Source organism: Temnothorax curvispinosus, unplaced genomic scaffold (genome assembly GCF_003070985.1).
Source record: "Temnothorax curvispinosus isolate PA1 unplaced genomic scaffold, ASM307098v1 QBEX01012496.1, whole genome shotgun sequence".
NCBI lineage: Eukaryota > Metazoa > Arthropoda > Insecta > Hymenoptera > Formicidae > Temnothorax > Temnothorax curvispinosus.
Window position 1 is genome coordinate 363,512 of NW_020222276.1, and position 14,743 is coordinate 378,254.

The 14,743-nt window shown below is 39.8% G+C and overlaps 3 protein-coding genes across 5 annotated transcripts; 1 reads left to right on the forward strand and 2 right to left on the reverse strand.

Annotated features, from left to right (window-relative positions):
• Window positions 1–3,718: 3,718 nt before the first annotated feature.
• LOC112462516 (protein CASC3) lies at window positions 3,719–9,245 on the reverse strand. Of its 2 annotated transcripts, XM_025028333.1 has the most exons (9): window positions 8,922–9,245; window positions 7,287–7,717; window positions 7,080–7,209; window positions 6,836–6,987; window positions 6,336–6,748; window positions 5,655–5,930; window positions 5,473–5,505; window positions 4,920–5,176; window positions 3,719–4,807 (listed from the first exon to the last, which is right to left on the reverse strand). In XM_025028333.1, exons 1-9 carry the CDS (start codon window positions 9,021–9,023, stop codon window positions 4,196–4,198), a joined length of 2,406 nt encoding a protein of 801 aa, XP_024884101.1. In that variant the 5' UTR covers window positions 9,024–9,245; the 3' UTR covers window positions 3,719–4,195. The 2 variants fall into 2 exon arrangements, with proteins under 2 accessions (XP_024884101.1, XP_024884102.1); XM_025028334.1 differs by lacking the exon at window positions 5,473–5,505.
• Window positions 9,246–9,836: 591 nt separating this feature from the next.
• On the forward strand, window positions 9,837–13,347 carry LOC112462517 (endoplasmic reticulum lectin 1). 2 transcript variants are annotated; one of them, XM_025028335.1, is made up of 7 exons: window positions 9,988–10,125; window positions 10,242–10,415; window positions 10,697–11,221; window positions 11,646–11,699; window positions 12,202–12,366; window positions 12,450–12,689; window positions 12,928–13,347. In XM_025028335.1, the coding sequence occupies exons 1-7, from the start codon at window positions 9,988–9,990 to the stop codon at window positions 13,174–13,176; spliced, it is 1,545 nt and encodes a 514-aa protein (XP_024884103.1). In that variant the 3' UTR covers window positions 13,177–13,347. The 2 variants fall into 2 exon arrangements, with proteins under 2 accessions (XP_024884104.1, XP_024884103.1); XM_025028336.1 differs by lacking the exon at window positions 11,646–11,699 and having other exon boundaries at window positions 9,837–10,125.
• Window positions 13,348–13,667: 320 nt separating this feature from the next.
• On the reverse strand, window positions 13,668–14,688 carry LOC112462518 (mitochondrial import receptor subunit TOM40 homolog 1-like). The gene has a single exon (XM_025028337.1). The coding sequence runs from the start codon at window positions 14,672–14,674 to the stop codon at window positions 13,697–13,699; it is 978 nt and encodes a 325-aa protein (XP_024884105.1). The 5' UTR covers window positions 14,675–14,688; the 3' UTR covers window positions 13,668–13,696.
• Between the last annotated feature and the right edge of the window lie 55 nt (window positions 14,689–14,743).

Sequence of the window (14,743 nt, forward strand, 5' to 3'; positions counted from 1 at the left end):
ACGAACGGTTCCCGATGCACGAAATTCACTCTCAGGTAGCGAAGAACGGTCGGAGCTATTCAAACGCGGCTTCGCGCTTGATCGTGGACCGACTTCGAGAATCGCAATATCGCACTCTCGATACCCAGATCCATCAGAGCGATCGAAGCGGACCAATCGCGACGGTCGATTAGCGCGGAAACGAAATTCGAAATATCTTGACGATACCTGGAAAACGTTTTTGAAATGAGATCAGTCGCGATAATTCCTTTGTTTTTTTTAAATGTAATTTTCGACATGAGAATGATGGATTGAAACACTAAAATGCGCGGCGGAAACAATTCGTTGACATTTAAGTAATTCGCGTGCTTTCGAACGTTCGAAACATCTCAAGTCCGATACGTAAAATTAAATATGCCTAATCTTCGAAGTTAGCAAAAATTCTAAAATATTATATTTCGCTTATATTAGATATATAAAAATTATAGTATTCCTTTCCGTCCCAGTATCGTTATTATTATTCCTTTCGTTTAAATTCTTCTGTAACACAATTTAATAATTTATTTTTTTGTTTAAGTAAAACTAAAATCCTAAACAGCGTAAAAGATATTGCAGATATACTAAAATGTGCAGCGTCGAGTTTCTCTATCGCATAAACCTTTTATATCTCACGCTTCTCCATTAACTACAGTAATATCCTCCAGGCACTAAAGTGATCCTGTAGCGTCTAAGTTTAACGTACGAAGCGAAAGCTTTCTTAAAACGTTCTTAAAGTAAAAGCTTCCTTAAAATTTTCTTAAAGCAAAAGCTCACAAATTGCCCTTTTCACACAATTTATGTATTTTTTCCTCTACACATCGCACCTTTCTATTACGTCATCACAAAGGATATTCCGACGGGAACAAACTTAAATGATGAAGACTACACGATGCGGGTACATTTGTTGCAGGGAAGTTTCGCAAGGAGTTCAGGCGTACCTTCCGGTGCTCCCACGGCGACGGAACCTGCGCTCACAAACGCGGATACGTCGCGGGTATCGCGGACCCGCTTAAACACAAATCTCGAAATTACACGAGATCAATTCGCACGACGTCCAACAGTAATAACGTTCAGCGAAGCACCGAGATCATACCTCTCAGTGCCATAATCAGTGTACCGCAAAACGTGAAGCAAGAATGAGCCTCTCGTTTCTCGTACCCTAAAACTACGCCAAATGTTCTTTTCCAAATTCTTTAAACCAATTTGAAAGCCACAACTTTTCTTCACAAAAATGCCGAGGCATGTACAATAGTTTTTCGATAATTAGCAACTGGAAAGTAACCGATTCCTGACGAGTCAAGATCCAAGAGGAAACAGGCGAAAGTCATTGACAATTTAAAAAATTGCGATAAATGATCTTTATCATTTTTTCAGACGAGAAATATCATCAAGATTGATCGAAGAAAATTATAGTTAAAAGAACATTTGACGAGATGCGCTTTGTATACTGCAATAAAGTATAGTTCTCGAAAGCTCAGTAATATTCGTAGATGTGATCGAGTTGAGTTGTTCCTATGTACTGTTTAAGTAAGCCTCGTTCAACAAACTTTCTTAAAGTTTCGTTGAATTTAAATGAACTGAGTCACATAGTATTCAATTAATATGTAAATAGGCGATTATAATATGTATATACTGAGATGTGCACGACGATATCGTTGAGATTTTTGCTGCTTTAAACATTTTACTTTATTATACTGTAGATATAGATGTAATAACAATGTACATCACAGATCGATAACTGAAAAATTGGAGACCTAAAGAGACGCACGTTTAAAATTCAACAGAATAAACGCAAGAGTGTAAATATAAAGCGTTATATTCTACCTATTCCGGCACTTAAAAGCACTCAGTTATGCTTCGTTTTCGTGTGTTACACTTGCGATTATTTATTTTTCCTATAATACAATCGATATATCAATCAAAATATATCTACAAAGTTTAATAAAGTGTACGTAATCCTAACGTTTAAAGCTTAAAATTATTATATAAAGTTATTACTAGTAATATTAGTTTTTATAAACTGTACAATATGCTACAGCGAATGACGTATTCTTCCTCTCGCTCCGTTTCCACTTAAATTTACATTTTTATTGCGCAGAAGTGCCGTTCACCGTGTATAAATCCCTTTTATCGAGAGTTTTTATATCTTTTTTTTTTCAATAGAATTTTGTTTAAGGCTTTGCATAATTTTGCCGTATATTCCTAGACGTTAATAATCGTGGCGAGTTAAAAATGAAATTAATTGATCGCTTCGTCTCATTGCCGCTCTCGCTGTTTTTAATGTATTCACAAAAATAATTATCTACTTCATTGATTAAACACTCTAGTATATTCGAGTTAGATCTTAGAGGCATATCTTAATATCGCAAAAGAAAAAAAAAAGTACTTTATATTATCTTTATGACAACGGCCGGAAACGTGTAAATAAAATATAATAAAAGAGAATTCATCATAATATAGAAGAGAAAACTAAAAAGATATCCGATGAACTGTTCACATTCCTGTTGTGCTTCCGCATATTTTCTTTTCTGCAAAATAAGACCGTGGTCTCTTCTCTTTTCAAACGAAGCTAGGAGACGAGAAAAAAGAGTGCAGAAATGCGTAAGGAAGGCAGACGGATAGAACAGACATCTGTTAAATTAAATATTATCCCGATTGCATGTAAAAAAAAAAAAAGATTATTTCTATACACATACAAAAAGATGCACACTTACATTATTCAATGAAATGTATTTCGTTAATATTATAACTACAAACATTCCTGCACTGTAGGTAGTTATAACATTGAAAAAAGTATATGTAATAGAATTACCGTGTCAATCCATGGCCCGCGCAGCTGCCAAGTATATTACATTAGTACACGGTAACGTTCCTCGCTAAATATTGACCAGTTATAGATAGACTTCGTATATGAAAAAATCATCGTTACCTAATATTCCAGGCAATAATAACTTCAGCGCGTTAAGAGGCTGCTATTTTAGATATTATTACAAATATGGATTATAGTTCCCATATGTTAATACGCTTTTTTTACATGCTTTAAACTTATATTTAATAGCATTATTCGCGTATCGATTTTTTGAAAAACTTTTTTACCCCGAAGCAATTATCAGTAAGGCTTTCAAAAGCTTCATATCCGTCACTGCAGTCATATATAATATATAATATAATATGTTGCATCATTATTGCGTAAAAAAAATTATTACAAATAAAAAAAAAATTTCATTAAATTTTTTCACATGTAATTTGATTTACACACACATGCATTGTATCGTTTTGTTCTCTTATTTTACGAGATACCTTTGTAAGTCCAATTTCAACCAAATTCATATGGGTAAAAGTCTAATTCATTTTGTTACACAAAATAAATTAACCCTTAAATGCCACACCTCTCAAGAATCTCGTAAATGACATGAGGGGTCTAAAAGACCCCAGCATGAAAAATGTCTCCTTACTCATTGATTTTTTTTATCTTTAGTTATAAAAATTTTTTTCAATGTTGTTCAAGGCTTAGAAAAGAGAATAAAATGCTTATGTTGTTAAAATTTCAATTTAAACATAGTATAAAAAATTAAGTAAACTGAGTACTGCTAAGTGTACAAACGGGTAGGTCAATCACTCAACTATCATCAATGGGAGCATGAGCTCCACTTTTGGCAAGAACATTTGAAAATATATCATTGTACAGGGTCTGGGGTCCGCTGGACCCCAGGGGGCATTTAAGGGTTAAATAAATCATGAATTCTATAAAATAAATCATGATTTTTCGTTTTTAAACCGTTAAATGGCTATAGTGGCGGATCAATGGCCTTAAAGCTACACGTCGCGGTTTACACGTCAGATAGCTAGTTTACTGCAACTGCATTCGAGAAACGATAATTTTAATATCTCTCGATCTGTTATAAAATATAGTGCATTCAAAGCACTTCTCCGAATACGAATTGATTAATAGTTATTCTGCATCCCTGATTCTACAGCGAAAGATTGCATGGGCAATTGCATTACAGAATAAATATACGATTATGGGTATGCGAATAAACTAGAAACGTTTTCGAAGCAACGTTTCGCCCACGCGCGTCGTGTATAATTCCGCGAAGCGACACTTCAACGCGCGGCAAATCGCGGGGAAAAACGTTCGTATGAATACGAAGCGTAAAATGTTAACAATCACGCTTATTTAGGCTGCAGCTTTCTCGACGATGGTACTTTCGGGGATTGCGGATTCAATGTTACCTAATTCAGTCTCGACGCCGGCCAATGTCTGTGGGGTTGGACTGTGGGAAACAGCGTTCTTCTCGTTAGAAGTTGCTTCTAATAGTTCCTTAACACTGACGCTATCGTCCAAATTATCTTTTCTAACGGGTGACGCGTCAATCTTTATATGAGCGTCGGCATTGGCGATGATCTCTACCTTCCCGTCCATATCGTTCACTGCTCTGATCACGTCTGGAGCCTGACTGTTCTGGGATTCCTGACTCGGCGTGCACGGCTGCTCGACTTGCGCACTGTCAAATTGTCCCGGCACGGGTTTCTCGTCACTTTCCATCGCGTTACCGCTCTTGACTTCGTGTTCAGTCTGTTGCGCGTTACCACCAGATTGATTATTCTGATACTGCTGAGTGCTTCTACCTCTTCCTCTGCCGCTCTGCTGATTATCAGGTGGTGGAAGAATAGGTATAGCCGCTTTCGGTCGCCGCAAAGGAACTGCTTGTTGCTGTTGCTGTGCGGGACTATAGTAAGTACACCCTTGCGGTTGGTACAGTTCTTGGGGCGGTGGTGGACCCTGAGGCTACAATATTAAATTACACAAAATTAAATATGGAGCATTTATATTATATGGCATCCATCTTTTTGCGATTTTCTTTTTCACTTTGATATTTAAAAAGATTTATTCTTCTCACCTGTACCGAAGGATTATATCCCTGGTAACCTTGAAAGTTTGGTGGAAACGTCGGGCCATTTGGACCGGGAACATAATTAATTATACTAGGAGGTGCTGTTTGAGGTGGTATAAATTGTGGTGGTGGTACTAAAAACGGTGGTGGCGCGTAGCTAGCAGCTTGCCCACCGGGTGGTAGAGAAATGACAGGTTGCCCTGCCATGGGTGCTGTGGCTGGAGCGACCGGAGAAGACTGCTCAAAATGACCTTGTGGGTAACCTAAAACGTTAACGCATGATAAATCAGTTTGCAATACCTTATAAACTAAATTGAAAAAATATGTTTAATCAATCAAACAAGATCTGTGCATAAAAAGAATTATATATCTTATTATCACCATTGCAAAATATTATAAATGTGAAATAATAATTTTCTTTTATATTCTTTATCGCATAATTTTTTTTTTAGTTTTTCTGGAAAAAAAAATATTGTAAAAAAGATATTTATCTGGGGATAATTAGATAGCTTCTATATGCACTTTTAACTTCTATATACATATATTTTTTTTTTCTTACCTGGAGATTCCAAAACGGCTCTTGAATTTCCAGCTAGGTACGCATATGCACAAGCGACACATTAATGTTAAGGATGTTAAGTACATGCTTGTATTAGGCCATGTAAAAGCATATATCATAAGAAATGGATTAGAAACATGCGTTAAAGTAAGATATATTATCAACGTGTGCAATGTCATTACCTTGAGGTGGAAAATATCCGTGTTGAGTATGTTGAGATGGATAATTCTGTTGCGTGGAAGTTTCCGAAATGGTAGGTCGTTGACGAAGACTGGAATATCGTTTAGGTCTGTTTCCAGAACTATCCTGTTGTTGCTGTTGTTGTTGTATTGTCTGTTGTTGTGAATGCGTTTGTTGCTGATGTGATTGTTGTGGTTGTTGTTGCTGCTGCTGCTGTTGTTGCATTCTAGGTGGTACTGTGTTTGATCTGTGTTGGTTGGAGGACGTGAAAAAACCTTCTACAAATTAGAAAAAAGATTAAGTTAGACATATTTGCAGCTGTATATAGTAAAAATTTAAGCAACAATAAGAAATTTTCTAAGAGAAGAAACAAATCAATTTTTTATATCTAGATTCCTAAAAATATCTCTCAGAATGTTTAAATTAGTTTTTACATTAATTTAATTATCAAATAAATATTTTGAATTAGACATTTTTTAATTATTAAAAATACTAAAAAAAAATAATCTCACATAAAATAAAAAAAGTATAATTACTCAATTTAATCGATAAATTAAATTGTTAATTTTATTTTTAATTTTCTCTAACGTTTTCAAGTCTTGTCGTTAAAGAGAAATTTGACTATTAATATATTTATAAAATTTCTTATTCTTTTAATATCGCTATACTTGACAAAAACTCACTGTTGTGTCGCGCAGGCTGATGATATTGACCACCATCGTTAATATTGAGTTGCTGTTTCATGTCATGAGCAAGTTGATGCTCTTCATTATGCTGCGCGGTGTTATTCCTTCTATTCTCTACTGTAACCGGACCCGGGCCACGTCCTTTCGATTTATTCTCAACTATTCTGTTAGTGACCATGTTGTTATTAGCATTGGGCTTGAAACCTCTTCCGCGCGTCCTACTCGCGGCCAAGCTTACAGACTCTTGGGTATTCCTCTTGTTATTCTCCCTTAGGGATGGCTTGGTACTAGCTAATTTTTCCGCGTCACCGCCAGAACCAGGGCTTCCGTTTGTATTTTGAGTAACGTGTCTACCGTCCTTTTTCCAAGATGTATTAGTAGATTCATCTGATGACGCTTTATTTTCATTTCTGCAATAACATTTTTGTTCAAGATTCCGTCATCTTATTGTCACACAATAAAATTGTTAAATATAAAAAAAGAAATGTTACACATACATGGATGTATTGGAGGCGCTAGCAGGCTTAGTATTTACATCATCCTGTTGGGACTGAAGTGGCGGGAAGTTTTGGGGTTTGTTCGGTGTTTTGTTCTTGCTGCTATACCATGCCGACGAAATTACAGGTTCCTCTACCTTGCTCGGAGTATCCTGTATCAAATAAGAGAGAAACAAAACAAAGATATTCAATAACACTTGCAATAATCAATCGCGACAATCAACGTATATTTTGCGGCATTTACCTTACTATTACCAAGAGCAGGAAAATCTTCGTTATTTTTTTGGAAGCGTCTGTTGCTTGGTCTACCAGGTGTGGCCTTTCCATAAGCGTTTTCGTCCTCCCAATTCCTTGTGTACTTGTTGGGTCCACGGCTAGAAAAAATATGTGATATGTATATAATACAATGAAATCAAGATTTATAAAAAAAAAAACTCCGTGATAAACTCACCCATATCTTCTTCTCCTTCTAGCTCTAGGTGGCCCTTCTTCGTTTCTAATATCATAACCGTACGTTGCTATCAATTCCTCGGGTCTTTTTGGAGCTTGCTCTTCGTCATTGTATCGGTCGTGGTCCCACCTGTCTTCCTTATCTTTCCACACCTTCTTCTCCTTGGTCTCCTTCACATTCGTTTGCTGTTCCGTGGTACTTTCAGGTACTTCGTCAGTCGTACGATCATCATGCTCGTAAAACGTTCCTCGTTTCGGTATATACTGCGGATTACGCCTGTCCTCGTCGTCGTCCAACTTTTTCTGCGGTTTCTCCTCTTCCTGCCCATCCCCACTTTCACGTTGTTCCCCGCCTTCTTGCGACTCGACATCAGAGTCGCTTTCATAAATGTCACATTCTGAATCTTGATGCCCATCAGTCTGTTCGCTACTCTGTAAAAAAAAAATAAAAGATTGGTCAATGTAACATGTCCAAATTAGTTCCGAATTAAAAGATTCATAGATGGCCAGAATTTAATCAATTTTCAATTATTTATTAACTGTGTATTTTTAATTTATATGTATGTTTTATTTATGTGTGTTAATTACAACATGTATATATTCTATTTTCTATTTTCCTGCAATTAATAGATATCTCCTTCAGTCTATTGATTGATTCCACTGATTAGTTATCTGTGGTTCTTTATCTAGCCAATATAATCATCAAAGGAAAAACAATACAATCCTATTAAACCGCATAAACTAACTAAAGTGAAAACTAAAGTGAAGATAACAGATTTTTTTCTTTCTTGCCTCTCTCTTCTATCTTTCACATTTATCAAAGTGTAAAACTCTATTAAAAAGTATAGGGCTCATATTAAACAATTTTTCGCTGGCTCTTTTGCGCAATAATTCTCTGGCAAACTAACAGCTAATTTTTTCTGTAAACGAAAGATTTGATTAATTGTAATATCTCTACATATTAATTTGACATTTCTCTAATTAATTTTAAATATTGAAATAAAATTGAAATTAGCTAACAAAAAAGACGTAAGCCTGATTCATGTATCATTTTAAATTGTATCTTTAAAATAATACTATTCGTCGCAAAGTTATAACTTTAATAGAAGTACACAAATCGCAACTCTCTCAGTCTGGATATACCAACACATTCATCAAGCCAACAGGCAGTAGCTTGTTCCTTCCTTTTCTCTCGACTAAAGCACCTTCAACCAGAAGCGAAAAGATTGATGATGCAATTGACGAAGCGATAAAAGAACGTTCCAGATATAAAAAAAATGCGGCATCCATATTACAGTAATATACATTCGGAGGAAAAGACGATATTCGCGGGATCATCGGTCATCGTCAGCAGCAGGTCGGCGTGCAAAGTCGTAAAAACGCAGACCACCGTGACGGTAATCAAAGATTAAAATTAATAAATAGCGTCGAAAACCGTGGCCCGCCTCACGTCGCCTGTTTTCAGCTGGCGACAATCTTTGCTCCCGATTTCTGCCGTTCCCCGACACTCGGCGAGGAAGCGCGGAAACGGGGCGCGACGGGGGGCCGAGGTTGACGGAGGGAGGATCCCTCTCGGCGGATCCAAAATTTCCCTCGATGCCGAGCAATGCCGAGAGGTTTACCCGCGCGGGCTTACCTGGGTCTCCTTCGTCGCGTTCAGCTCCTCCTCGTACGAGTCCGAGAGATCGTCGGAACCGCATGACTGGTTGGATTTACGACGTCGCCGTGTGTCCGACATTGCTGCGTCCGGCGCGGAGGGATATCACGCGTTTCGTTGCCTCGTGTCAACTCCGACCCGAGATCGGACGGGAGATAAGGGGGGAAAAAAAACCGTTCCGATTGTGTCCGCGGAATACACCTCGCGATGCGTCGGGCCGATCTCTCTTCTCTCTCTCGTCCACCCTCGTCCGTCACGAAATCCAACGGGCGTGCGTTAGCGAGAGGGGCGAGTGTCGAGAGACTGTCGAGAGCCTTGAATGAATCGATCCCCTCGCGGGGACACCTGGCAGCGGAAGCGCGAAATACTCCGGAAGCGGGTCCATCAAAGGCTCATGTCCATTTCTATCGTTACTCCAAATTTTTTTATTAAATTACTTCTGAGTTTTTTTCTAATTCTTAGAACTGAAAGAAGATAAAAGTAAATTAAATCGAGATTAAAGTTAATCTGCATTGATAGAAAATGGAGGAAATCAGATTGAAAGAAAGATGAAGAGGTGTAAAAAATTTGAAATTGAATCCTCATCCAATTATTTCTGAAAGTATTTATTTCAGAAGTATTATTTCTGAACAATTTTACACATTTTTCAGAATTTTTCCATAAAAATACATGAGAAATTCTTTGAAAATTTCTGAGAAAATACGAGTAATTGTTTCTCCGAAGTGAGATAAGAAATTTTCTATTTAGCGATGGACCAATCGGCGCTCGCCGACGGATGCGCAGTTCGTCGCGCCATGCGATACCGGCTTCACGTCAGTGAAAAGAAGTCATGCAGACGACGTTTGAAAATATTTTTTTTCCGCTGATATATAAGTACGTCGTCGTCCTCTCCCGCCTCCGTGCTCCGTGCCGTCCCACCTGTCGCCGCAGGCAAATCGCGAGCGGACACGAAAGCGCAGGCTGTCAATTACAACACACGTTTGACGCACATGACATGTTTGAGGTATTGCGCGGCGATCGAAACATGATAGAATAGCCGCGAAAGATGTGGGGAAACTATTGGGGCGTCTACAATGCGCTGTGCGTGCTCGTCACCCTCGTTCACGGCCACGATTTTCGGCACTTCGACGACACGGTTATATTCAAGATCAACTGGCCCGGGAAGAGCGACACGGAACTGCTGGTGAGTACACCCGGCGCGATCCCGTCATCTGTGTCCCGATCGCCGTGAACTCGCGAGCGACGATACCGTCATTTTGTACCGACGTGTGCTCCGTCCGGTTTCCTCCCTTTCTCCAGGACCCTCTGCCGAACGCCGAACCGTATTTCATCACCACCGCGAACAACGAGCGATACAGGTGCGTCATCCCGGACGCGACGGAGGAGGAGCATGAGTACAGCGAGACGTACGACGGGCCGAATCCGGTACAGCTTCTGCTGCCGATGTTTGCGCAGAACAGCTGTTCCTACAGGGTAGGAAGCAATATAAGCATTTAGTAGCATTTACGTACATCGTACATCTACCCAGGTAGGAAGCACATGTCATTTTGACGTCAAAATGACATGTGCTTCCTACCTGGGTACCGTTACTTCTATATTTTATTATTTAGATATTTAATTGTATATTTATTTTATTTTATTATGTCATCTTCATCTACTTGTACTACAATTCCTTTTCGTCAGTCGTACATTTTCATCGAGGAATATTGTTCATCGACACCGTTTTTTCACCTCGATTCAATTCTATCACATAGCTAGAGTCATACTGGACTTACGAGCTGTGCCACGGTAGATTTGTGCGGCAGTATCATGAGGACAGAGAAGGAAAGAAGATCAAGATGCAAGAATATTACCTCGGCACGTTGGACACGGAGCAAAAGGCGAAGCTCTTGGCCTATTATAACGAGCAGGCGAAGAATCCGAACAGGAAGTCGAATATACCCATCAAGAAGATCGATGGGATTAATATGCCGTACCTCGAGATCGAGATGACCGACGGCACGATGTGCGACTTGAATAACAAGCCGAGAATCATCAAGGTACTGTACGTCTGTTACAAGCACGGTAAACACGACGTGTATTCGCTGAAAGAAACCATGTCCTGCGAATACGAGGCGATCGTACTGTCGCCGGTGTTGTGCAATCATCCCGATTACAAGCCGCAAGACACCGGGGAGAATGAAATCACATGCCTGCCCGTGGACAATGCGCCGAGGAAACCAAAGTCGCTTATGGTGATGGAGCTCGACAGTCTAAAGATGCGACATCAACAAGCGAGGGTAAATCTGTGAAGTGTACTTGACGTTTCCAGACTTCTTAAACCTTCTCTTTATTTTCTACCTTAAAATATATCGTTTGGCACATATTTATATTTTGTTTATTAATAGCCGTATCTTTTTAGTTTTTATCAATTGAATCAAGTATTCTGTAGAGAGATAACGATATGTATTAATAGCAAAGGCTTGTGTGGCGTACTAATAAAACTTTAAATGATTTTTAGATCTGAAAATTTTACAGAGTAATATAGAGAATACTGCTTCTACTCTCTAAACAATTAGTATGCTTAGATTTAATTGAAGCTTGTATAATTTTGATAAATAATAGCAATCGAATAGCATTCTGTAACTTTTTAGTTTTCGACACTTGACTCTCTCTTTCAGTTTGTTTACTATTTATTTACTGTCTTAATTATTTGTTGCACAGGATGACAAGCAGCAGAAAGTGTTTGCAATCCTCCATGTAGATAAGGAGGGCCAGGTCAGAATATTTTGCATATATGGGAACAGGATTAACGCTTGTCGATCATTACGTAGTACCATTAGCTTGTGCAAATGTTGTTTTCATTCTGTCCCTTCTTTATCTACATATTCCGACACGGTGTCCACTATTACTTCACGAATGTTTAATTCTTCCTTTTCTTGTAAAATTATATCGTTACATAAGATATGATTTCTTATCTTTATATTTCACTAGAGTAGGTATTATATACATTGTGCGGTTATATGTATGTCGTTATCATTGCTACATATAGTATATTATTATATAGTACCAAAGCGTTGACTGAACAACGTAATAATGATATAAAATCACTTCGTATGCACTTAAGACGATCCATTATATCATGCTACAGTTTGCACACATTAATTGTACATATGCACGATAATAATCCTTTTCATAATCAAGTAAAAGAAATGGGGTGCTTTTTATAAATTGTATACATAATCAAAGCGTAGTCTATATTGCAATGAATAAATTACAGGATGGCGAGCCAAGAGTGAGGGTTGAGATACATCCACTGGATGTCCCGGATAAGCATGGTAGTATCGACGAATCTATCAATGCAATACAGACTGATCAGAATATCAGTCCTGCCGAAGTTAGTCCTGTCCAGAATTTCCTCAGCGGAAAGAACTGCCTGAACGGAGCAAGTATCCATAGTTATGATTTATTTTATTCTCACTGAACGTACATTTTTAACGGTGTATTTCTTTTTTAATGCGTTATTAGGGCAATGGTTGGTGGAAGTACGAGTTTTGCTACGGACGTTCTGTCGTTCAGTACCACATAGAACGAGATGGCACAAAGACGATTGTCAATCTTGGTAGATTTGACAAACAGAAGCATTTGGATTGGATCGCCGCGCATCCACACAAGAAACCTAAACCGTTAGAATTAAGGAAACACCTCTCACACTTTTACAGCGACGGAAGTAGCTGTGATAAGACTGGAACTTCTAGACAAACCGAAGTATGCGTTGGTATTAAGCCTGTTGAAAGATGGTTTGGAAAAAGATAAAAATTACCTTTGATTGCAAGAGAAATTTTGAGGTGTCCGTTTCTGTCGCGATTTTTTAAATGCTCCATCTGAAATTCACGAGTCTTGATCCATAATAATCTTTCTCCAAACCAAAAAAGTGGCTTCTTATAAATATTATAATTTATCAAACAATTTTGTGCACTTTCCTCACCGTTTGTTTTTGTTTTAGGTAAAATTGAAATGCGTGGAGAACCATACTGCAAGCCCATCCAGTGTATCGTTATTTTTACTGGAACCAAAAACGTGTGAATACGTTCTGGGAGTCGAATCACCGTTAATCTGTGATATCTTAGAATACGCCGACGAAAATGGACTTCTGAGCGACAAGTTCGAAGCGAATTTCGATAAATTGAAGTCTACGGCCTTGCACGCGGAACAGGACAATTTAGATGAGCGAATAGCTAACGGAGACGATTAGAGCAATTGATTTGTTTTCTTAATGTTGATTAAAAATCATCAAAGGCATTGTTTAAATATCGTAATTATAAAAATGATTTATTGAGTATAAAAAAAGTTACTTTCTATAAAACACTAATGAGTGAGATTGAAATTACTTTACTAAGTTACACATGATTGCGTTTGGTATTGTTGTGAAAAGGTTCGCATTCCAAACTATCTAACAATATAAGTATTTAATAGTTTCCGCGCGTGGAGATTCTCCTGTCACGTAAAAAGTGAGTGCATATCAAAATCGTGTTCCGGTATATGCAATTAGGTTTACGATGTGTCCCAATATTCAAACGGGCTTTTGGAAAATGATTTTCTTTAAGCTGAATCAGGGACATGAAACTTTCTATTTCGTCTTGTCTTTTCTCTATCCGAGCGATATCGCGACACACGAAAAGCTTCCAAGATTCTACAGAGAAGGCGGTCTGAGAGAGTGTCCAAAATTTGCAATATACAGTATTGTACTCTTGGCGAGGAATTAAGGAACGTTGTTAGCCGACGTTCAGGCCGACGCCGACGCGGAACTGCTGCCTCTTGTGATTCAGGAAGCCGCTTATGATTAACGAGGCCCCGGGGATCGGGTGCAGCCTTTTCTCGAACACGGCGCCCATGCTGGTCTCCGAATTGACGAATCCCCGGCAGATAAAGTCCGCGTACGGGATGTCGACGCGGTACACGATCGTGCCCACGGACTCGTGTATCCGCGTGTTCGTCTCGATCTCGACGCCGAGCTGCAGCTGCTCGCTCGCCTTCCGATGGTAGCAGACGTGGATGCCGGCCTCGCCGAACGTGGCGGACAACGTGGTGGGGCCGGTGCTGTGCCGGAACGCGGCGCACATCAGCGTCTGCTGGCCGCCGGGTATCAAGGAGCCGCGTAGACACGCGATCTCCGTGCCGAGGGTGATCCTCGGCGTGATCGCCTGCAGATAGTGCAACACCAGCGTGCCGTGCAGCCTCGCGAGGTCCGGATTCGCCAGGGTGAGCGCCAGGGTGCAGTCGTCCGAGCGGTACTCCAGACCGGAACTGAACGCCTTGTACTTCTTGTCGACGATCTGCGTAGCGAGCTTGAATCTGTATCTGCAGCCGAGCGTGTGGACGAAGCTGGCGCTCATGTTGCCGCTGGGCGTGATCTCGCCCGAGATCACCGGGTACCTCTCCGTGAGTCCCACCCGCTTGGTGCCGACGTAATTCACGCCGAACTTGAGGCCGTACGGCGTCACGGAGCTCAGGGTTATCTTGTAAGTCGCGTTGAAGTGCTTGCTCAGGGTTTTCCTCAGCAGCAAGTACGCGCCCTCGAAGTTCTGCGGATAGAGCTCCTTGGTTTTCGCGTGGAGGTCCTCGAAGCTGCTGGGATTACCGGGCTTCCTGTCCACCTCCTCGTAACAGGGAACGCATGACGGTTCTTCCGGGCTGTCCGAAGTCACGAAGAGCTTGTCGCGTTTGTTGATAAACGCTTGGACGATACCCATTGTGACAGGGCCGGGACGTCGGCTTTCCCAATAAGTAACCGATTTATCTTAAATAACCGATCTCAACGC